Source organism: Megalobrama amblycephala, linkage group LG3, assembly GCF_018812025.1.
Source record: "Megalobrama amblycephala isolate DHTTF-2021 linkage group LG3, ASM1881202v1, whole genome shotgun sequence".
Classification (NCBI taxonomy): Eukaryota; Metazoa; Chordata; class Actinopteri; order Cypriniformes; family Xenocyprididae; genus Megalobrama; species Megalobrama amblycephala.
Window position 1 is genome coordinate 8,497,858 of NC_063046.1, and position 23,701 is coordinate 8,521,558.

General features: G+C 33.2%; 1 protein-coding gene across 2 annotated transcripts; it reads left to right on the forward strand.

Annotated features, from left to right (window-relative positions):
• On the forward strand, nucleotides 1-23,701 carry abhd2a (abhydrolase domain containing 2, acylglycerol lipase a). 2 transcript variants are annotated; one of them, XM_048183710.1, is made up of 11 exons: nucleotides 1-176; nucleotides 3,496-3,599; nucleotides 5,893-6,108; nucleotides 11,218-11,393; nucleotides 12,054-12,221; nucleotides 14,612-14,795; nucleotides 17,297-17,389; nucleotides 17,677-17,778; nucleotides 18,774-18,843; nucleotides 18,943-19,027; nucleotides 22,015-23,701. In XM_048183710.1, the coding sequence occupies exons 3-11, from the start codon at nucleotides 5,900-5,902 to the stop codon at nucleotides 22,227-22,229; spliced, it is 1,302 nt and encodes a 433-aa protein (XP_048039667.1). In that variant the 5' UTR covers nucleotides 1-176; nucleotides 3,496-3,599; nucleotides 5,893-5,899; the 3' UTR covers nucleotides 22,230-23,701. The 2 variants fall into 2 exon arrangements, with proteins under 2 accessions (XP_048039667.1, XP_048039668.1); XM_048183711.1 differs by lacking the exon at nucleotides 3,496-3,599.

Here is a 23,701-nt window from a genome sequence, read left to right on the forward strand (position 1 = left end):
GAAGTGCGTTGCGCTTCTCTCTGTCCATAGATGAGGCGAGAAGGAAGAAAATGCTAGAAAGGGGAACGCGGATAATGAAACGCTAAATAAACACACCGTGTCCTAACGAGAGAGCACAAATCTACATCTGACCAACACAGGGAAAGGGAGCTGTTTGTGATCGACTGGGGAGCGAGGTATGATGCGTTCATCTGCACTGAATCGATGCGTTTCTATTCTACTTGTGTAAATGTAGGGGTGTCGTCTCATTTTCCTGTTTACACTGCTCAGCTAAACTACATTCTGCTGTTTTTGACATACCAGCATGCTTTATTATAACAGCCTAATGTTTTATTTTCAATAGCTATGTCTTAAGTGGGTGTTTGTATGTATGTCATATATGCGTAACGCTGTCCATCAGTGTAAATGATGGGCAGATGATTCCTGCTTCTCCCTTTTGACATCTGCAGCGCCTCTTGTTTTCATTAGACATGCATATCCGCACTGTATATACACATAAAAACCATAGGATGTGAGGGTGTTTTGAAGCAAAGCCAGATTCTGGGCCTTATTTTGCAGGAAACACTTAAAATCACCAGTCACGATCATCATAACAACATCATGAAGTGTGTGTTTCCATGCTTTAATTATACTCTGATGAATATTTTTTGGTGTTTAACACCTTTATCATTTCTGACAATAATGAGAGCATGCCCAGGTCATTTGTTTTCTTTCTAAATTCAATATAAATATATATTTGTGTGTGAAAATGAATTCTGTTTGATGACAGTTAATCAGATTTTACTTCTCCATTTTCATTACTGTAATCCAACCTTGAGTTTTTACTATTTCCATTATTTTTATTGATGATTCTCATTGCGTAATATGTTTTATTACTCCATTACACTAAATTAATATGGTTATACAATGATATTTTTTATATTAAAATAGAGAAATTTTATATATATATATATATATATATATATATATATATATATATATATATATATATATATATATATATATATATATAATGTGAAGACTTCAGATGCAAAAGCCTCTAAGTGCCATCTGAAAATTTCTTATAAAATGAACATTTTGTATGTTTAGGTTCAGTAAATTCGCTTCAGTGGCAATTAATATGTCCTTTTCATTGCCATTAAAATGAAATAACTAAACATAAACATACAAGCTTGATAAAAAAATGATCATTTTGTGTATATATATATATATATATATATATATATATATATATATATATATATATATATATATATATATATATATATAGCTTCCATTTATCTGTTATGTGTTTAACCTTATTTAAAATATGAATTGTATGAACAATGCAAAGCAGTTTTATTACGCTGATGTTTTTGAATGTTATACAGCATTTTGTAATCACGTTTGTTGATGTTATTAATGAAATTGGTCAAACAAAATTGTATATATTTAATTATATTTCTCTTCAAGATGATCCTTGCTCTCACACGAGATTAAACGCCAAATTTGGATTGCCCTGGATTATTTTTTGATCAGTGAATACTGCTGGATGTATTTGCTGTATAATGTACAATTACATTCATTTTATTCAATCAGATTAATTTAACACAGCGCAATCTCACGGATGGAGGGATGCAAAACAAATACAGTCTTCCTCTTTTAATCAGTGGACAAAATTCACATGTAGTGCTTTTGTGAACTTTCATGCATGTTAAGACCGAGCATGGTCTCAGGGAATCAGGTTGACCGGTGCATTTCCTCATGATTAAAAATTGAAGTCTACCTGAGTTAGCAGGGTTAGATCAAGTACCCTGTGCCTTAAGATTATCTAACTGAAATTGAGAAATTTCCTTTAATTTAATTTAGCACTCAAATCACGTACACAAGTCAGATTTAACACTTAAATGCTTTAGTCCTTATCTAACATCAGTGTTGTGAAGATAACCTTTTGGGGATCATTTGAGGAGGGTGTTCAGTGCTTATGTGAGTCATAAATGAGTCTTTTAAAGGGATAGTTCACCCTAGGGCTGTCAAACAATTAATCGTTTTGCTAAAGTTTGCCTAATATATGTGGGAGTACTGTGTGTAATTATTATGTATGTAAAATACAAACACATTCATGTATATAGTTGAGAAATATTTAAGTATATGTATTTATTTATATTTTTATATAATTTATATTATATATAAATAAAAATATTTTGAACATATTTCTCTTAAATATATACATTAATTTGCATGTATTTATATAAACATATTAATTACACACAGTACTCACACACACATATATATATTATACAAACTCAAACTATTATTTTGTATGCAATTAATCGCGATTAATCGTTTGACAGCCCTAGTTCACCCACAAATGAAAATTGTGCCTTTTTTTTACTCATTCTCATGTCATTTCAGACCTGCCTGACTTCTTTAAAATACAGAAGGAAACATTGTTTAATGCAATATGATGAGATTTAAGTCAATATTCAACAAAAATTCTTGGTTGACAGCCAATTAAGATACTATTATAGTTTTTATTAATATTTTGAAGTGGTTTTAATTTTAATTGTAGGTACATTTTTAGCCATTTTATTTGTGTATTTGTCTTTTTCTATTAGTTTTTTAAAAACAAATCTGTGTAGTTTATAAAGTTCAGTTCATCAAGTTATACTAGGGATGCACGGTATATCGGTCACCATATCGGTATCGGCCGATATATGTTAATTTTTAATGTTATTCTTATCAGTTAGATAAGAAAATTTGGCCAGTATATATTAAAGCTGATGAATAATGGATTATTTCCTTCAGCCAAGATACTTCAGATGCCCGCCGTTCACTATTATGTTTTTAAATTGCTTGAAATATGATTGAAATCACTTCAAAAAGGAAAATACAGTTAAGTGTAATGTACAACGCAAGTCTGTCATATAGGCATTATAACATTATAATTGTGTGCTTGGGACATGGCTTTTAATGGTGAGACTTTTGTCTTTGCAATCAGGTTCTCAAAAATTATATAAAAATTTTGATTTAGATCTATCGGCCAATATATCGGCTTTCAAATATAAAGAATTATCGGTTATCTGTATCGGCCAAAATTGTCATATCGGTGCATCCCTAAGTTATACTAAATAAGAATGAGAATTTTTGCTGAAATAAAATACTTATTTTTTTAGTTAATGTTTCTTGTACTTTAATTAACAACAGTGTTTTTATGGTTTTAGTTTTACAGTTATTTACAATAATCCTAAGCAATGGTCATCATTCACTTTCATTATATGGAAAAAGGCAGTTTAGACATTCTGTCATAAATAATTCTTTTGTGTTCCTCTGAAGAAAGATGTTTTTGTATTGACATGAGGATGAGAACTGGATGAACTATTCCTTTAAAAGGCATACAGCTGCTTGTTAAGTAATTAACACGGGCTTGGTGCTTGACTCTGTTAGTGTAATCGACCTTATCTAATCTTATTGTTTCTAATGCGCGTCACTGTTCTTTCTTTCCCTCCCTCAAAGAATTGACCAGATCACTGTGACCTAAAATCCACGGCCATAATATCCTCACTCTTCATCAGAGATTAATACGAGATCACATTCAAGTAACCCATCTAACCTACAAAGTAAGTGACTCCATTAGTTTCTCTTATCAGCTAGCTATTGTTTGTATGGCTTCCCCCTACAAGGCTGTTCACACCAAGAACGATAACTAATAAAGATAACTATAACAATAATTATATTAGTGTCCACACCGATGCATGATATCATTCTGCTTTATTATAAGCACGCGCTGCTGCTTTAAATGCTCAAGCTCTTAAATCAGAATGGATTCTGATTGGCTGTCAATGCTTTTATCGTTCATCAGCTGGAAAAAAATGAAACGGCATCGTTTCTCTGTGCCGTTAACGTTATAGTTGTGGCGTGGACTCTGCTATTCTTTAGTGTTCAGAACGATTGTTAGAACTATATCTTTATCATTATATTTATCATCCTTGGTGTGCCAAACCTTTAGTTGATGAGAAGAGACTTGGTCAACCAAATTGTAATTAGTTGTTTTGTCACAGAAAAAATTCAACAGAAAGTTGCAAAGTCACATGGTCATGACGGACAAAGCGTTAAACACGGCTGGTCTTTGTGGTAATTGTGTCGGGCAAGAAATCCAAATGTTCGCCTATCATTCATTGACCTCAAACATGGCTAATTGTTTGAAACATATTAGTTGTAAGTTAATATAATAAACGTGGGACTACTCGACTGATAGCTTTAATGAACGACTGCCAGTCGACTAAAAAAATCTTTGGTCGAGGGCAACCCTGCTGTTTTGTATGGAAGCTTGTTTCTGCAACTGAATAAAAAATTAAAAAGGTAATAATTGTGAATTTTTTTTTCCTTGCAATTCTGACTTTTTTTCTCAAAACTGCGTTATATAAACTTGCAATTGCAAGTTATAAAGTCAGAATTGTGAGATATAAACTCACAATTGCGAGGAAAATTTATAAAACTTTATAACTTGTGGGTTTACATCTCGTAATTCTGACTTTTTTTCTCAGAACTGTGTTAAATGAACTCACAATTGCAAGTTATGAAGTCAGAATTGTAAGAGAGAAACTCACAACTGCAAGAAAAAAGCAGAATTGCGAGTTTACATCTCGTAATTCTGACTTTTTTTTTTTCTCAGAACTCTTATATAAACTTGCAATTGCGAGATATAGTCAGAATTGCAAGATATACATTCACAATTCTTTTTTTTTCTCACAATTGCGAGTTTATTTCTCACAATTCTGACTTTTCTCATAATTGTGGATATACTTGCAATTGCGAGTTATAAAGTTAGAATCGCATGATATAAACTTGCAATTGCAAGAAAAAAGCTGAACTGCGAGTTTAGATCATGTAATTCTGACTTTATAACTTGCAATTGCGGGTTTACATCTCGTAATTCTGACTTTTTTTCTCAGAACTGCGTTATATAAACTCGCAATTGCAAGTTATAAAGTCAGAATTGTAAGAGAGAAACTCCCAATTGCAAGAAAAAAGCAGAATTGTGAGTTTAGATCATGTAATTCTGACTTTATAACTTGCAATTACGGGTTTACATCTCGTAATTCTGACTTTTTTTTCCTCAGAACTGTTATATAAACTCGAAATTGCGAGTTATAAAGTCAGAATTGTGAGATATAAACTTGCAATTGCAAGATGTAGTCAGAATTGCAAGATATACATTCACAATTCTTTTTTTTCTCACAATTGCAAGTTTATTTCTCACAATTCTGACTTTTCTCATAATTGTGGATATACTTGCAATTGCGAGTTATAAAGTTAGAATCGCATGATATAAACTTGCAATTGCAAGAAAAAAAGCTGAACTGCGAGTTTAGATCATGCAATTCTGACTTTATAACTTGCAATTGCGGGTTTACATCTCGTAATTCTGACTTTTTTTCTCAGAACTGCGTTATATAAACTCACAATTGCAAGTTATAAAGACAGAATTGTAAGAGAGAAACTCACAATTGCAAGAAAAAAGCAGAATTGCGAGTTTATATTTTGCAATTCTGACTTTATATCACGCAATTGCGAGTATATATAACAGTTATGAGAAAAGTCAGAATTGTGATGGAAAAAAAGACAATTGAGAGTTTACATCTTGCATTTCTGACTTTATAACGCAATTGTGAATTTTTATAATGCAGTTCTGAGAAAAAAGTCAGAATTGTGAGATTAAAAAGTCGCAATTATGTTTTTTTTTTTTTTTTTTTCATTCCGTGGCAGAAACAAGCTTCCGTAGTTTTGTATTTGTCTGACTGCACATTGGAATAGTTAGAACCAGATCTTGCCGATAGATCCTCATGTAATGTCATGTGATCTAATAGATGGTCCTTGTTTATTCATCAGTCTGTTATTGTTTATTTTCAGCGCAAACATGAACACTCACGATTCGGAGGTATACACGGTGGCACCGGAGATGCCCGCGATGTTTGACGGCATGAAGTTGGCGGCGGTGGCCACGGTTCTGTACGTCATCGTCCGGTGCCTAAACTTGAAAAGCCCCACAGCTCCACCAGACCTCACTTACCAGGATACAACACTCAACCACTTCCTGCTCAAGTCCTGTCCTATCCTGACCAAAGAGTGAGTATGACAGTTTGGATTATCATTTCACTGCAGTTACTGTGTAAACCACATCCCAGAATAGCTTAGAGGCTGTTCCTGAAACTGCACTGCTTTTAGCACATTGTTGCCAAGACTAATGCGGTGCTCCTAGAATCACTTACTAAATTCAGCAAGGGCGCATAAAATTGATCAGAAGTGACAGTAAAGACATTTATAATTTTAGGTTTCTATTTCAAATAAATGCTGTTCTGATGAACTTTCTGTTCCTCAAAGAATTTTTTCAAAATGTATCACAATTTTCACAAAAGCATTACACTGTTTTCAACATTGATAATAATAATCAGAAATGTTTTTTGAGCAGCAAATCATCATATTAAAATGATTTCTGAAGGATCATGTGACACTGAAGACTGGAGTAATGATGCTGAAAATTCAGATTTACATCACAGAAATAAATTGCTTTTGAAAATATATTCTAATAGAAAACAACTATTTTAAATTCTAAAAATTCTAAACTATTTTAAATTCTAAAAAATTCTAAAAAAAACTACTAACTATTTTAAATTCTAAAAATGCTTCACAATATTACTGTTTTACTGTATTTTTGATCAAAGTTATATATATATATATTTCAGTTTTAGTCATTTTAATAATTTAAACTTATTTTATTTCTTCAGTTAGTTGCATGGCCCATTTCTAATTTTTAAATCTAATATTTATATTTCAACTTTATTTCAACTTTATTTCATTCAACAAAGACTATTTTTAATAGTTTTAATTAATAAAAACACTGTACCACAGTACTTTTTTTGTCAACAGTCTTTAAAATCACATATATAACTACCTAAACCATAATGTAAAGTAGGACAAAGAGAAAACATACAAAATGAATAAGTTCAGTTGTTGTACAGTTATGGTTTGACACTTCTAGATGAAGTTTGAAAGTGTCAGAACCGCATTAAATAAACTAGTATTATAGTAGTAATATTCACAATATGCTATAAATGCAAAATGCTTTTGTGCGTTTGCCATATTGCTAGATCAGTTGTGTCAGACATTCTTGGAAGATGTTTTGTATACGTATTTTCATGAAATTGAGCCTTTTTCATGTTCAAATCGCATGACGACAGTTCATGCAAACAGTGAGGTGTTGCTTCAAGAATTTATCGTTGAAGCCGAAACGACATATGGTTATTATACTGTTTACATGAGGCCAAGACAAAGCGTGTCTTTCCACTAACATCAGCAGAAATGTTTGTGTAACTGCACTGCTATTGTATAGTGTGTAATACACTTGACAGGGTGATTTATCAAGCCACTGGCAATATTAATGTTTCAATTCCACGTGATGGTAATTCACATTTCATGTTGCAGCACAGAATCTGCAATTAAAATGAGAAACATGTCTTCTGGAGGCCGTTTTGCACGCATTGACCTCCGAAGTTGTGATACGCATGGCATATTTCTGTTGCACTGTGCTGGGTGGGTGTTTCTTTTGTAATCCAAAGTGACTCCCGGTTGGTTATGTAATCATTATTTTCCAGTACAGCTACTACACTAGGGGCCAAGAGATCAATCGATAAAACGCTGCCCATTGTCCGTACGTATCCTTATCTCTTCAGTGCCACAATTAACTCTCCCCATGTTTGTTTGGCTAGAGGATTGTCTAGCAAAACGCCTTTTAAGAAAATAACCTGCTTTAGACAGCGTTTGAAGATCTGAAGGTTATTTTTTCAAGCACTGATAATAGTCGTGCATGCTTGTGATGTTGCATTGTGGGTCTGGACTTTGGAACATTATTAGGCGTGTCACGCCAACGCTGCATGCTTGCTTGTTTTTTTATCGTTTATGCTTGCGGATGACTGCAGCTCAGTCAACAGAGAGAGGAATGGTTCAAGAACAAAAAAAGAAGCCTGTTTCTAGTCAGTTCTGTTGTTAGATAAGTAACGCTCAAGCCTTGTTTGTCAACATTCCTGGTTATTTAAAGCGAGTTTGCATTATGGTGCTTAATTTATCTGCCCTAGTGTTTTCTGAACTTAACTGACCTCAAATGTCTTGTTTTTATGGTAAAGCTCCCTATGCTGATCCTCTTGTCTTCTTATTTGACCGTGTCACGGTGAGCAGATTAAACCAGCCAGGCTTTCGTTCCTCACATATCTCACATATATCTGATATTTTAAGGATAATCACACATAATAGACGCTGATTATGAGGCTGTATTGTGAGAGCATGTTATGTAATACTTCAGGAGGTGTGGGATAGATCGCAGTGACAGTGAGAAAGGAAAGATGTGGAAGATGTTCAGTGGACTTTGTTTACTGCTGTTTTTAGTCTCACTTTGTGGAGGATAAAAACAGCCTAAATGAACGTGGTTTAAGTGGTCTGGATGCCTGTAGGTATTAGAGAAAAGGAGGGCCAAGTTGATTCATTGCCAATGAAAAAGAATATTATTGATTGTTACAGCTCAAAACAGTGATGTTCTAAGAAATGAGTTGTGTTGCATCTCCAAACAGTAATTTTAGCTCTCATAATGGTGACGCTGAAAGCGAGATGTTGTCTCAAATGGCAATGTTCCCAAAAGTTACATGTTCAGACAGTAATATTGCAGAGTTTTTTTGATATCACTTGGTAATTCGAGGAAATATGCTTAAAATGTGATGTTTTGGAACCCTAATGAACATTTCAAAATGTCTCGTGACTCATTCTGCTGTAGCAACTTAGATGAGTTTTTATCCTTTTATCTGTAAAATAATGTTGCAGAGGCATTATTAATAGTGACTATAGCCTAACCGCCAATAGCCTAAAATATAGCGCAGTTGCGCTTCGGGCGTCCCGAGTTCGAGTCCTTTCCCAATCCCCCCCCCCTCTCTCTGTCCAACTTCGCTTCCTGTCAACTTACTATCCTGTCATAATAAAGGCAAAAATGCCAAAAATAAACCTAAAAAATAAAATAAATAAAATAGTGACTCAAACTACTCAAAAAAGATGCAAATTAAAGGTCCAGTTAGTGTTGTCAAAAATATCGATATTTCTACAATATCGATACGATACCAGCTGCGCTTTTTCTCCCTCCTTCATGAATCCCTCCTGCTGATTGGCTCACTCTCTCTCCTCCCCCTTCATGAATTGACATGCCCCCACTTGCTGATTGGCTCACTCTCTTCTCCCCCCATCATGAGTGGACACGCCCCCTCCTGCTAATTGGCGCTCTCTCTTCTCCCCCATCATGAGTAGACACGCCCCCTACTGCTGATTGGCGCCCTCTCCTCCCCCATCATGAGTGGACACGCCCCCTACTGCTGATTGGCGCTCTCTCCTCCCCCATCATGAGTGGACACACCCCCTCCTGCTAATTGGCTCACTCTCTTCTCCCTCATCATGAGTGGACACACCCCCTCCTGCTGATTGGCTCACTCTCTCTCCTCCCCCATCATGAGTGGACACACCCCCTCCTGCTAATTGGCTCACTCTCTCTCCTCCCCCATCATGAGTGGACACACCCCCTCCTGCTGATTGACTCACTCTCTCCTCCCCCATGAGTGGACACGCCCCCTACTGCTGATTGGCTCACTCTCTCTCCTCCCTCATCATGAGTGGACATGCCCCTTCATGCTGATTGGCTACAAGAATGTTGTGGTGCTCGGTCTGATCCACTTTTAATAGTTTCTCCGAAATTGCTCACTGCACCTTTAATTTTCTCTTTTTCAAATGTAAAATAAATCTTGAAGTGCATGCTATTAATTAAAAATCACATGTCAGCCCTTATTCCTAAATAGACATTTATAACATCAGTAATGATAATTGCATTAGCTGCAATCAATGTAAATTAATGTAATATTACTTAATATTCATGTATTATTTATTTATGGGTCAGTACAATTTTTATTTATTTTTATTTATTTATTTATTTTATTTATTTACAATTTGCATTTATCAGTATAATTATTTTATTTAGTGCTTTTGAAAGGATGCTCACCAAAAGCGAATTAATATGATCACAAATACAGTAAAAACTGTAATATTGTGAAATATTAGTTAAAAAAATTTCTGTTTTAATATATTTACTTATGTAATCTATTCCTGTGATCAAAGCTGAATTTTCAGCATCATTACTCCAGTCTTCAGTGTCACATGATCCTTCAGAAATCATTCTAATATGATGATTTGCTGCTCAAGAAACATTTATTATAAATGCCAATATTGTGCTGCTTAATATTTTGTGGAAACTGAGATGCGTTTGTTTCTTAAGATTCTTTAATGAATAGAAAGTTCAAAAGAACAGCATTTATTTGAGCGCTCTGTAACATTGTAAAGGTCTTGATAAACTTAATCTGTCTTTGCCGAATAAAAGTATTAATTTCTGACTGATCCCAACCCTTTGAACAGTAGAGTATTATTTTATTATGTATTAGTTATGCATGATTTGAGAAGTAACTATGCCCTTCACAGAACCACACTGACGAATAGTTTTGTTCACTTATTATAATCACTATAAAATGAAGCTTTTTCAGTTTCACCTTTCTCTAATTCGGTCCTCTGCGGTTTTTATCACAGTGTTTTCTTTAAAGACAAACAGCTGATAAAAAGGCTTTGCACTGTTTTACTTCATCCTGCCCACACAAGTGTAATATCCATTACATGAGCACATTTCACCAAAAAAAAATGTTTTTCACAGACATATCCAATTCATTCCTATGAGTCTGTTACACCGACAACCTACGAGCTTAGCAAAGGGTCAGTATGTAATTGGTTAAAGCCTAATTGGTGGGCGGGACTATTACATAACTGTGATGTTGCATGCCTGTGACCTGTCCCAGTGCCTGCTGTTAGTACACAGACCCAGATACAAGCCTAAAGCACTTGCAATGTGGGCCGCTACACTAACTGTTAATAATCATCAGAAAAATATGCACACTCAGTATGTATTCTTTTGATGAAACATGAACCTAGAAACACAGTCTTAACCATTGCATCGACAGCAGTTTTTGTTTTTCAAAATGACACCTATTGTGTTTGTTTTTTGATTAACTCTCATCTGAGCTCACTATAGGCCACCAGGATTTTAGTTGGGCACAAAATCAAACCATGTACCACTGTGTAAACCTGAGATTTTGTTTCATATTCTAGGTACATTCCTCCTCTGCTATGGGGTAAAAGCGGTCATCTGCAGACAGCCCTCTATGGAAAGTTGGGTCGGGTCAGTTCACCACACCCTTTCGGCCTGCGCAAATACCTGCCCATGCAGGACGGGGCCACGGCAACTTTTGACCTCTTTGAACCCCTGGCGGATCATCAGTCCGGAGGTCAGTGCCACGTCGTTCGGTGCATTTAGTCTGTAACGCTACACTGATATGTGGAAACCTGATAAATGAAAGTCCTGCGTTCAGGTTCAAGGAGGAAGTATCGCTTAAATGACATTTAAATAGTTTGCTTACTCATCGTTCTCCTGAAGAAGAGATATTAAATCAGCGGTCATAAAAAGATCAATGTGAAATGCCACGTTCAACCATTTTAGTTCTGTAATGTGACCTTTGTAAGTAAAACAGGATATTATTTAGAAAAAGTTCTCATTTTTTTCTTTCTTTTTTTTTTTTTTTTTTTTTTAAATTGCAAACATATTCAAACAATTTGAAATGGCAATTGCACAAAATAAGACTAGGATTTGTTTTTTGTTTTTTAAAGTGAATGTTTTCATTTAATTTAAGATAAAATACAATTCATAGCAAATAAAACATGCATCTGTGCTATTGCATGTCAATGCGAGTTTATGCAGCTATGTTGTTATACAAACAGTGTATTGTGCAGTTGTTTGCTCTATGCCAGTAATGTGACGCATTACCTGGAAAAGAAGATAAACACAGCATTTGTTTATTAATGTTGAACAACTCAAGCATACATTTGCATTTGTATTTGTCTACATGTGTAATATCTTCCATAGCAAATGATTTGTGTTGGTTTCACAGAGGACGTCACCATGGTCATTTGTCCTGGCATTGGGAACCACAGTGAGAAGCACTATATCCGCACTTTTGTGGACCATTCGCAGAAACAGGGCTACCGCTGTGCTGTGCTCAATCACCTCGGGGCCTTGCCGAACATTGAGCTCACCTCTCCTCGCATGTTCACCTATGGTACGAGACTTTTATGGATTATGGCCATATGCGGAGCATGTGTAAGGCTGGGTGAGGCTTACCTTCCCCTGGCCACGGACTAATATGGAAATTTTCTCACTCAATTATCACTGCCATATGCTGCTTCTGATTGCTTTTAGAGGGAAGAACTGCCCATAACTGCTGGTCTAGGATCAGTTTTCTCTGTAATAATAGCATATTGGTGAAACCGATTTAGTGTTTGCGCTCTTGAGAGCGTCAAAGGTTTCTCTTTACAATGTTTTGCTGCATTGAGCAATGTAGCATATCAGTTGATTTTTTTTGAACGCAATGGCCAAACAGATGTGCTTTTTGTCCAGTGTTAAGTTCAGCACACTCACAAATCCTCTCATTATAAGTGCTTTTCTATTCAAATTTTAGTGGTTTGTGAATGTAGCCACTTTAATAACAATTTATGGGAAGCGTTTATGCTGGGATGTGTAGGTTGTTGCTAGATGATACTTAACTTTAAATTATGTCATGATATTCTATTTAAATTAGGGCTGTCAATAGATTAGAAAAATTATCATTTAGCTTGTTTACGTTTTAGACATGTCAAGGTTCGATACTGAACAGGATCACATGGAGATGCCCCCCCCAAAAAAACCCTAAACCTAAATCAACCACCTTGACCTGACTGCATATACCTACTACAGTATACAGATCCATTCAGAATTACTAAACACAGCAACACACATGACAAATCCAAAGATTATCCTGAATTTGTGTGGAAACAACGTGAATGTACTGAAATGTGTCTGTGCGTAAATACAGTGTGTGATCAGGTCATCGAGAGAGCACATACATGGTTTGTTTGTGCATCAATATAACGGACTTACGTGTGCTTACTGTATAATTCCTGTATGTCACCTCAATCGTCTTTACCTTCATTACAGTTAGTATCCATCAAAACTTTACTAGCGAGACGCTGGTTTGCTTTATCCAGCCGAGAAAGGTAGTTTGCATATCATCTGGCCAGCGGTGGGATGTTTTGTCGTTCTGTTTAGTCTGTATTTCACACAGAAAAATGCTCTTCAGAAACAATCACAGAATATGACGGAGCTCGTGTTTTAAAGCGAAACACACTGGATTGAATAATTTACTAAAAACTGGCCGTGAGTCACTTTTTTATTATTAAATAAACCTGGTTTTCTTTACATTGGCACTGTTTTGAACTGGTTGTTTGAATGAATTTACTTACTGGATCATTGGACTGAACTTTCCTGGGGTTTATCGGCTTAAAATGATCTGATCGCAAACATGCTTCATTAATTTATTTGCATAAATTATTTTAACGTGTTAAGTATTTTGAATTAATTGCATGCGTTAGCGTTGACAGCCCTAATTTGAATGTGTTTTTAAGGAGGAAGCACATCTAGCCTTACCACAGAGTCGGTTAAACAAATGTGTTTATCCAGGAAACGTCATATTTGTGGAGTGATGCTATGAAAGAATTAGGCACTTTTTAAGTTATTGAATAAAGAAATAATCCAAGTGAGCCTGAATCTTACAGTGTTTTTATTACAGTTAAATAAATATAATTTAATCAAATTCATCAGTTTATTTTATCAGTTATTTAATTTGATATATATATTTTTTTTTATAATTTCATTTCAGTTATTTTATTTTATTGGTTTTTATTTTAATTAGATGTCATTTTATTTTTTAGCAGGTGTGAAATTTTTATTTTATTTTTATGATTTTTATTTTTATGTGATGTTATGTTTTATTACAGTTAAATATAATTTAATTTTATCAGTTTTTATTTAATTTGATAATTTTTTTAATACATGTTTTTATTAGATGTCATTTTATTTTTATCAGGTGTGAATTTTTATTTTATTTTATGATTTTTATTTTTATGTGATTTTTATGTTTTATTACAGTTAAATAAACATAATTTAATTAACTGGTAAAATAAACGGATAAAAATTAATTAAATTATATTTATTTAACTGTAATAAAAACATAAAATCACATAAAAATAAAAATGCTAAAATAAATTAAAAATTCACACCTGCTAAAAAATGAAACGACATCTAATTAAAATAAAAACTGATAAAATAAACTGATATATATTTTTTTTAAATTCATCAGTTATTTTATTTTATTGGTTTTCATTTTAGTTATGTCATTTTATTTTTTAGCAGGTGTGAATTTTTTTTTTGTTTTATGATTTTTATTTTTTATGTGATTTTATTTGTTTTGTTCTAGCAGGTTTTATTTGATCAGATTTTAGAGATATAATTATTCATTTTATAATACTAAACTAGTCACTTTTGCTGACTAATCAACTTCTTGTTGTGTTTTATGATTGTTTTCTTATATACAATATTTATTTTCTTATAAATAAATTTTTTCTTTTTCCACAGGTTGTACGTGGGAGTTCGCAGCAATGGTGGGCTTCATCAAAAAAACATATCCCCAAACCAAACTTATTGTGGTGGGCTTCAGTCTGGGGGGAAATATCGTCTGCAAGTTCCTGGGAGAGAACCGCACCAACCAGGAGCGGGTGCTGTGCTGTGTTAGCGTGTGCCAGGGCTACAGTGCACTAAGGTGAGCCGCTCTTTTCCCTGACTGATGAAAATGCTGCCAGCTTGCTTTGGGTACGAGTTGGACCGTTTTACTGCTGCTGTCAGTGGAATGACTGAACTCGAGATAAGAACTAACAGTGTGTACGTTGTACTTAGTTATTTAAAAGAGGCACAGATGGTCTCAGTATTGTGTCCACCTGTTTCCTCCACTTGACATTTGCATATTGCCTGAAAGTAAACACACTGTGTTTGTACATGTGTGTCTGTTAGCCTAAATATTGCCTCTCTAATGGCACTCTTTAAATATCGAAGTGACATAAACAGTGTGCGAATTTCCAGGGGATGTTCAAAAGGAAGTCAGATGTACTAAGCACCTTTATTTCAACATATTAAATGAGGAACAAGCATCATCTGGACATAAATTATAAATGTAATTCAGAAGTTCACCACAGTTAGTCAGTTAGATGAAGAAATGAATACTTTTATTCACCAAGGATACATTAAATCAGTCTAAAGTTTCATTTATAATGTTACAAGAGATTTCTGTTGCAGTTCTTTTGAACTTGTGTAGAAATTTACAGCAGCAACTGTTTTTAACATTGATAATCACATTGCAAATTAAGAAAGAAATTAGTGTTTTACACCTCACGAGGAATAACAGTCAATTTTATCACGGTTACTTTTCTTAAATAAGACAAACTTGATGACATATGCAGTCTACATATGCGACCTCTGGAGGATGCAACCTCCGAAATGAGACGCAGCTAATGTTGACATGTCAACACTAAAGATCACCATAGCAACATGTCTAAGAGCTAAACGCAGAGCATCGCTGTCAGAGAGGAAGCATGTGATGAAGCAGCTCTGGAATGCAGTGGATGTGTTTGGACTTCAGTAAATCTGTTCTGTTTGCCAGGAGCTCTGCTGGGTGTTTCTACAGCTTGCTGCCAAACCGTCTAGCTCTGCCTTCAGACAGGATTACTGAATCTATAAAGCCCCTGCTAATCTGCTCTGCCCGATTATCTGCCAGATTATTATACTCAAGATCCCTTTTAATGCACCTTATGAATTTAGCTGGAATTGATATTAAAGGGCTCATGCATGCTCATGCACTTATTTGTAGTATTATTAGCATATTATTTTTAAATTGTTTTTTTTCAAGGTCCACTTAAAATGTAATTTTTTCTTTTTTTATTATTAATTTAGTTTTTCATGAAGGTAATTGCATAATTTTCTCTTGCAATTCTGTTTTTTTTTTCTATATAAACTTACAATCACTAGTCATAAAATCAGAATTGTGAGATAAAGTCGCAGTTAGCTCTAAAAAAATCTATATTTCACCATTTTTTACCCTTTTATCCTAAAAAAGTATTTAGTTTTTCTTTTTTTAAATATATGTAAAAAAAAAAAAAAAAAAAAAAAAATATATATATATATATATATATATATATATATATATATATATATATATATATATATATATATATATATATATAATTAAATATTTTATAATTAAATATTATTTTTTAAATATCATAAATTTATTAAATATAATAAAAAAGATATATATAATAAAAAGACGTATCTTTTTATTATATTTCTTTAATTTATATATATATATATATATATATTTATTTATTTCTATTTTAAATACACGCATATATACACATTTTATATATATATATATATATAATTTATATAATTAAATATTTTATAATTAAATATTATTTTTTAAATATCATAAATTTATTAAATATAATAAAGATTATATAATAAAGATGTGTGTATATATATGTATTTAAAATGTATATTATATATAAATTAAAGAAATATAATAAAAAAGATATATATAATAAAAAGACGTATCTTTTTATTATATTTCTTTAATTTATTTATATATATATATATATATATATATATATATATATATATATATATATATATATATATATATATATATATATATATATATATATTTATTTCTATTTTAAATACACGCATATATACACATTTTATATATATATATATATATATGTATGTATATATATATATATATATATATATATATATATATATATATATATATATATATATATATATATATTTCTATTTTAAATACACGCATATATACACATTTTATATATATATATATATATATATGTATGTATATATATATATATATATATATATATATATATATATATATATATATATATTTAATATATTAATATTTAATATATTAATATTTAATATATTTAATATTTAATATATTTAATATTTTTTAATATTTTATATATATATATATAATATGTATAAATAGATTTATAAAGAAATCAGTAGATAAAGACAAATAAAAAAGATAAATAATTTATAAATAAATGTATTTATTTATCTATCTATCTCTTTCTCTATGTATTTAGCTATTTCTTTCAATTCGGCAAGTGAATTTAGGCATCGTAACATTTAAAAGTATGAAAGACAGTTTTCTTATTCTGTGGTGTGTTTGTGTGTGTTTTATTTCAGGGCTCAGGAGACGTTTCTGCAGTGGGACCAGTGCCGTCGTTTCTATAACTTCCTGATGGCTGACAACATGAAGAAGATCATTTTGTCCCACAGGTACTGTTCACCCTGTCCTCGGCGTTGAATCTTGACAGACGTCGCAGTGAGCGGTGTTGAGTGGCCGGCTGTGATATTCACTCTTCTCCTGAAATTGTTATGAGCTCACATGTTCTTTTGCAATCAAGTCATTAGGAGACCTCAGAATAACTTACAGTAATGCTGTCTGTGATGACACAAAAACAAGATAAATTTACTGCCTTCTGAGTGGTAAGAGTATACAAATCTAACCACTGAGTTACCATTTGAACAGAGTCAGCAAAGCGTTTCTTTTTGTGGTTCAACAGGAGCGTCTTATTCGGTGTGGGCTCCACTAAAATGGTGGATGCAGATCTGAGCCGGCTCTATACCGCCACTTCCCTCATGCAGATCGACGACAACATCATGAGGTCAGTTGCTAAATGTGGATTTTTGGCAGTCTTGTGAAACAGAGACAAGAAACATTTTGACACTTGAGAATTATGATCACACACACACACACAGTATGTGCTGTTTTTAGGGGTTATGAATCTAAAATGAATCTTCAAAGAATGTTTTGTGCTGTTATTTATAGAATACCATGTTTACTACAGCTATTGTTAACACAAAATTGTACTAAAACTTATGCTGTTAGCCATCACTGCGATTTAATTCATTAACAGTGAACATCACAATGAAAAGTGCATTTATTTACAGGATCTAGTTTAACTCTTTCCTGCCATTGGCGGAATTTTCCTTCGTTTATTATGAGACAACGCTTCCCCGTCATTGACAAAATTTTTCGTCTTTCCGAGTTTACACTGTTATACATTAGGGGGCGCTGTTACACATCTGTTACACAGAGAATCTCCGGATCAACAGGCGAAGAAGATAAAACAATTGCTTATGTACATTGTAGTCTTTGGGGGAAAAAATTGATTTTCTCAGCTTTTTGTTCAAAATGTTGCTTTTTTTTAATGAATTTTACCCACATTGAAGTGTTGATAAAAGATTGCATGAACCTAGAATACAGTTTTTTGTTTGTTTGTTTTTTTTAAAAGCAGAGGCTCTGTTCTTTTGATATATTACATGTACAGATATTCATACAACAAATATTTTTGGGCCATGAAATTTTTGAAAGTTTAAAAAAAAGTTAACATTAAAAGAGTTAATATTACATTTTACATATATTCAAATGCTTTTAACATTTGTTAGCATTAATGTTCTCTGAACATTAATTAAAAATGAACAGTAATATATTTATAAATTAACCTAGAATAATAAATTTTATATATATATATATATATATATATATATATATATATATAAATTTGGGGAATAAATATTCAAATATAGTTTCAGTACAAAAGTTTCCAGATGCTGTATCCATATTCCTCGTATAGAAAGATGTCAATTTGTTTTATAGAAAATTCCATGGACACAACTCTCTGAAGGAGTACTACGAGAAGGAGAGCTGTGTTCATTACATTCATAATGTGAGTAAAATGCCTATGGAGTTTAGTGAACAACCGTAGAGAGTCTAAGGAAATTCCTGTTTGCTCTGTTTATGACTTGTTTTTCTTGTTGTGTTGCAGATAAACGTGCCTCTGCTGCTGGTGAACTCTGCTGATGATCCGCTGGTGCACAACACGCTGCTCACCATTCCTCGCACACTCGCAGGTACAGCACTGCTCACCAAACTATCTAAAGTGTCATGCGTTTTTAAAAGAAATTTAAAACACATGGGGAAAACCAAAGGGTGCAGATTGTATTATACAAAAGAGTAATTATTCATTTTATCCTAAACTAAATGTTCACATTTTCCAAAGAAAATATACTTGACCATGAGAAATGTGCCACTAACTAGTAGTAAAGCGGAAGAGACTTAGCCAATGAAAACTCACAGTTTTGTCATGCTGCATAATGGTTAAATTGATAATCACAATTATTTTGCTCAAAATTATTTGAGAAATTATTTTTACATTTCATCAGAATTATTGCTCTTTCACTTATAAGCACATATCAAGAGTTAAAATGTCAACTCATACGCATGGTTTATTTGACCTCATCTAGTGTACTGATTTTTAGGCTGTTTATCATGTAAATTAACACACTCTCTACATTATGAAAGTTGGTAAAACAAGAAACATTTCTTAAAAATTAAAACGACGTAATTCCTAATAGTAATTCCAGTCATTCCAAATGACATTAATGTTTTTCTAGCAAAAAAGATTTTGTATTGTCACACAGAGGTTGTGTAAATGCATTTATTCCACAACCACAATCACAAACAATATAGTTGAGATTCATGTTTGGATTTATTTATTTTATTTATTTATTTATTTATTTATTTTTAAATTCAGTTTATTATTATAAATAAAAAATTATGATTAAATTATAATTAAAAAAAAAATACAAAAATTAAATAAATAAATATTAATGATAAAAGTGTAATTAAACTAAATAAAACAAAAATAGAAGAGGAAAAAAAACACTCAATACATATTGTAATACAAAGAATGTTAAGCATAATGTCTCGAGTATAGAATATATGCTGGAGCATAAAAATTCAGACATTTCGGCCATTTATCAATTGTATGTATACATCCACAAACAAAAACTTGCAGCTATAAAGCATATACATATACATATATAAGTATCCACACATATAATGTGTGCACTGTTGCCAGATTCCAAAGATTAAGTAAAACATCAGGCAGGAAATGTATCTTTTTAAGAGAAAGGCTCTGATTGGGGGCATTAAACCCTTGAAATCTGGCAAACACAAGTATGACAGCATGTAGAGGCTTGTTAAAAACAGTCTAATATAAATAAAAACAGAGATCTTTGTAAAGTTTTTATTTTTTAACTATGTTTTAGTCGTCAATGATATTGCATGTTGATATTATCACAGTCATAGGCGTAATTTGCGTGTAGGATGGGTGAGACACCACTTTTTGCCAGGGTCAATATTGTCCCCACCACTTTTCTCGCGGTACAGATGTATCTAATACAAATTAAACATCTTTAGTTGATTAGCAGAGTATTCATTTCGTTTGTTTGTGTTAAATAAGAGGCGATCTGGCGCTTCAGTCTATCACTAAACGTTGCAGAGACTTTATTCGTTCCATTGAAATCACAAAACACAATGCTCACAAATGTGTCCCTGCTCTTGGTATACAATCACTGATGAACATCTTTGGATTTGATAAGAAAAAAATAAACAAAGCTATACAAGGGTGGATTAGAACCCAGAATCTCTGACACGCTTAACAAAAGTTCTACCGCCAGACCATTAATAGCGGATCTATGCACTTATTCACTTACATAAAGAATCTTGGGACTAACAGTATATTACATTATAGTAGATGTATGGATGAAACGATCACATTAAACATGAGTTCTATGTCGATAAATTAACTCAATGTACTATTGAAATTGATTTCTGGACATCGCAATGTTATTTTTTTTTTTTTTTTTACGTTGTAAAACAAAACGTACAAGTATCGTCAACTTAATGTTTACCATGGACCTTATTTAAAAAAAACCTATAGGAACCAAATTCTTTTCCATTTACTAATTCTGTTGCTTGGAATAAATTACCTAGATGTATCCAAGAGATATACAAGATGAGAGTATTTTTAAAAAGGAAGTAAAAAAAATGGTTGTTTTATCATTGATGTTTGAATTTTAAGTTGTTTATTGAGTTTCTGAACATGATGCAAGTTTCACTCCACAATGGAAATAAGCCTAAGGCTTTTTTGTGTATTTTATCCTCAACAATTTTGAAATGTGTATGAACTAGTCTGTTTTTGGACTTTTTTGTATTATGTTTTAAATTTTGTTAAAAAAAAGAAAAAAAAAAAGAAAAAAGGGAATCTCAAGGGAACCACTGGCGAATTAGTCTGTGTATATTTAATATTTTCAGTTAAAACTCTTATTGAATTTTGACTTTTTTCTTTTTTTTGGTGTGCAGATTCCATTTATTCCTTCAATTTATATATACATTGAATCAACAAATACTTTAAGTGCATAAACTGGCACAGTACGCGATTGCATTTTTGTCTCGCCCCAAAAAGCTGCATAATTTGAGGCATCATTCATGCCTGAGGTTTAATATATAGTGTTGGAGTTTGTACAAATGTTTAACTTTAAATATGAGCAATAGTGAACATGATGCTTGCCTTAAACACACCACCTAATTCCCTTTTGAACTTTTTTTTTGAGTAGTGAAGTGCTGTATTTTTATTGACTTCGCATTGCTTCTCATGCCCACAGCCTATTTCCATAGTGATCTTTTATTAGATTATGACCTCATATGCCAGAAACACCCATAATTACTACAGAGCCCCACATAAATGCATGTGACATTCATAAGATCTCTACTTGTTTAAACATACTCGCATATAATAAATATGTGTCACAAGGCAAACGATGACAAACTGTGACGCTCAACATTGGCGGTGTATTGAAACCTTTTTTTGTTGCTCATTGTCAGGAAGTCAGAGGAATGTTTTATTGTATGTGACAAATCTTAGTATTGTCGGTGATATAAAATGACTCATGTCGTCATAAGATTTTCATCACACCGCCTACGACAGATGCTATTCTCTGTATTTGAGTTGTGTTGCAATTCTGAGATTCGCTGGTTCATTTTCACCTTCCAGAAAAGAAAGAAAACGTGATCTTCGCGCTGACGCTGCACGGGGGACACCTGGGTTTCTTCGAGGGTGCCGTGCTGTTCCCTCAGCCCCTCACCTGGATGGACAAGGTCATTGTCGGCTACGCCAATGCCATGTGCCAGTGGGAGAAACAGAAACCACCATGCCAAAGTCAAGGCGCCCATTCCACCGAAACCAAATGCCAAGACAGTAAATCCTAACCGACCCCGTCTCCGTTTCACCTCCACTGAGACATTTTCACCGCGCACACGAGGGATCGGACCACCATTTTCAAGCGTTCACTGTCAGTGGGGAATATGTGTTTCTCTTTTGTATCACGACATGAATCGTAACAACTTTTCAATGGAGAAAACGGAAAAGCCACTCGATTTACCAAAAACAATCAAATAACCTGTGTAGCGAGGGCACCCTTTTATATTTACTGTAGTTTGTAGTTATTTACATGCAAGCAGTATCTCTTGCCCTCTAATTAGGACACTGAAAACTGATTAGTTTAGCACTGCTAAATAGGATCTAACGGAGCCGAGTGAATCTCACAAAAACATCCGAAATCAACGGGGGGTGTACATTTTGGGATAATATTAATAGGCAATATTTTGCATAAATAAAATGAAGCCTGTTTTTGGACAATTAAAAAGTTCAGCACATTCCCTTTGTAAAAAATTTTTCATTTTTTAATGAGAATTGCATTCACAAAAATCAAATGGCCATTACATATAAGCTTAATTTTTTTTAGCTAAAATATTTCTTCCTTTCTTTTGTTTTTGGATTGAAATACCTACACATGTTCTCAATCTCTTTTGTGAGATTCACTCAGCTAAACAGTGAGATTCACTATTAAACAGACCCGGCGAACTTCGTCACGCGTGGGTTTATGGGAAGTGAGTGTTATGCAGGCACTGTGTGCTTACGGATACGACTGGCACGCCATTTGACTGCATATTAGCATTTGATAATAAGCGGCTATCTTCGGTTTTTGGCCTGGTAACTGTTTTAGCACAGGCTAGCATTCACATCGCTCATATTTTAAAGCTAACTAGACCTTCTTAAATATACCAGAGTATGATGAGAAACGTCATTAAGCGTGAATCTATGTACCAGGCCTTGTCGGTTGAATCCAAGTCACATTCCTAGTTTTTGTTTTGCACTTTTATATATAATGTTTGCCATAGGATCCGTTATGTTGTCATTAAGAGTCTATAAAGACTAGGCGACCATATTAAAATTAGAAATTAACAATGAAAACAAGAGGGAGAGAGAAAACCTTGAATAATTGACTCGATGATTCCTCCTGATCACAAGCCCACTACGATCCCACAAGCACTACGAGCCGGTTTAGATGGCGAATCCCGTTGCGTTCAAGCCCTGCTGGAGATCAGCAGACACTGTTGCTGCAGTATTGACTCGTGTTTGTGGAGATCCATTGAAGTTGGTAGAAATAGATTGTGTATCGTGTTGATTTGGGACCCAGTGGGAGACGACAGTGCATTTCTCGCTGCAAGTCTGTGAAAACTGGTTACTTAAAGGGATTTGTGCTATTGTATTGTTTCGGTTTATTTTTTCTTTCTTTATCATTTCACTGTTTTGTGCAATTACTTGATACATTTATGTTTCTTTACTCTTGGAATCAAGACTGTCTGAAATGGAACTGAACTTTTTTTTTTTATGTTAA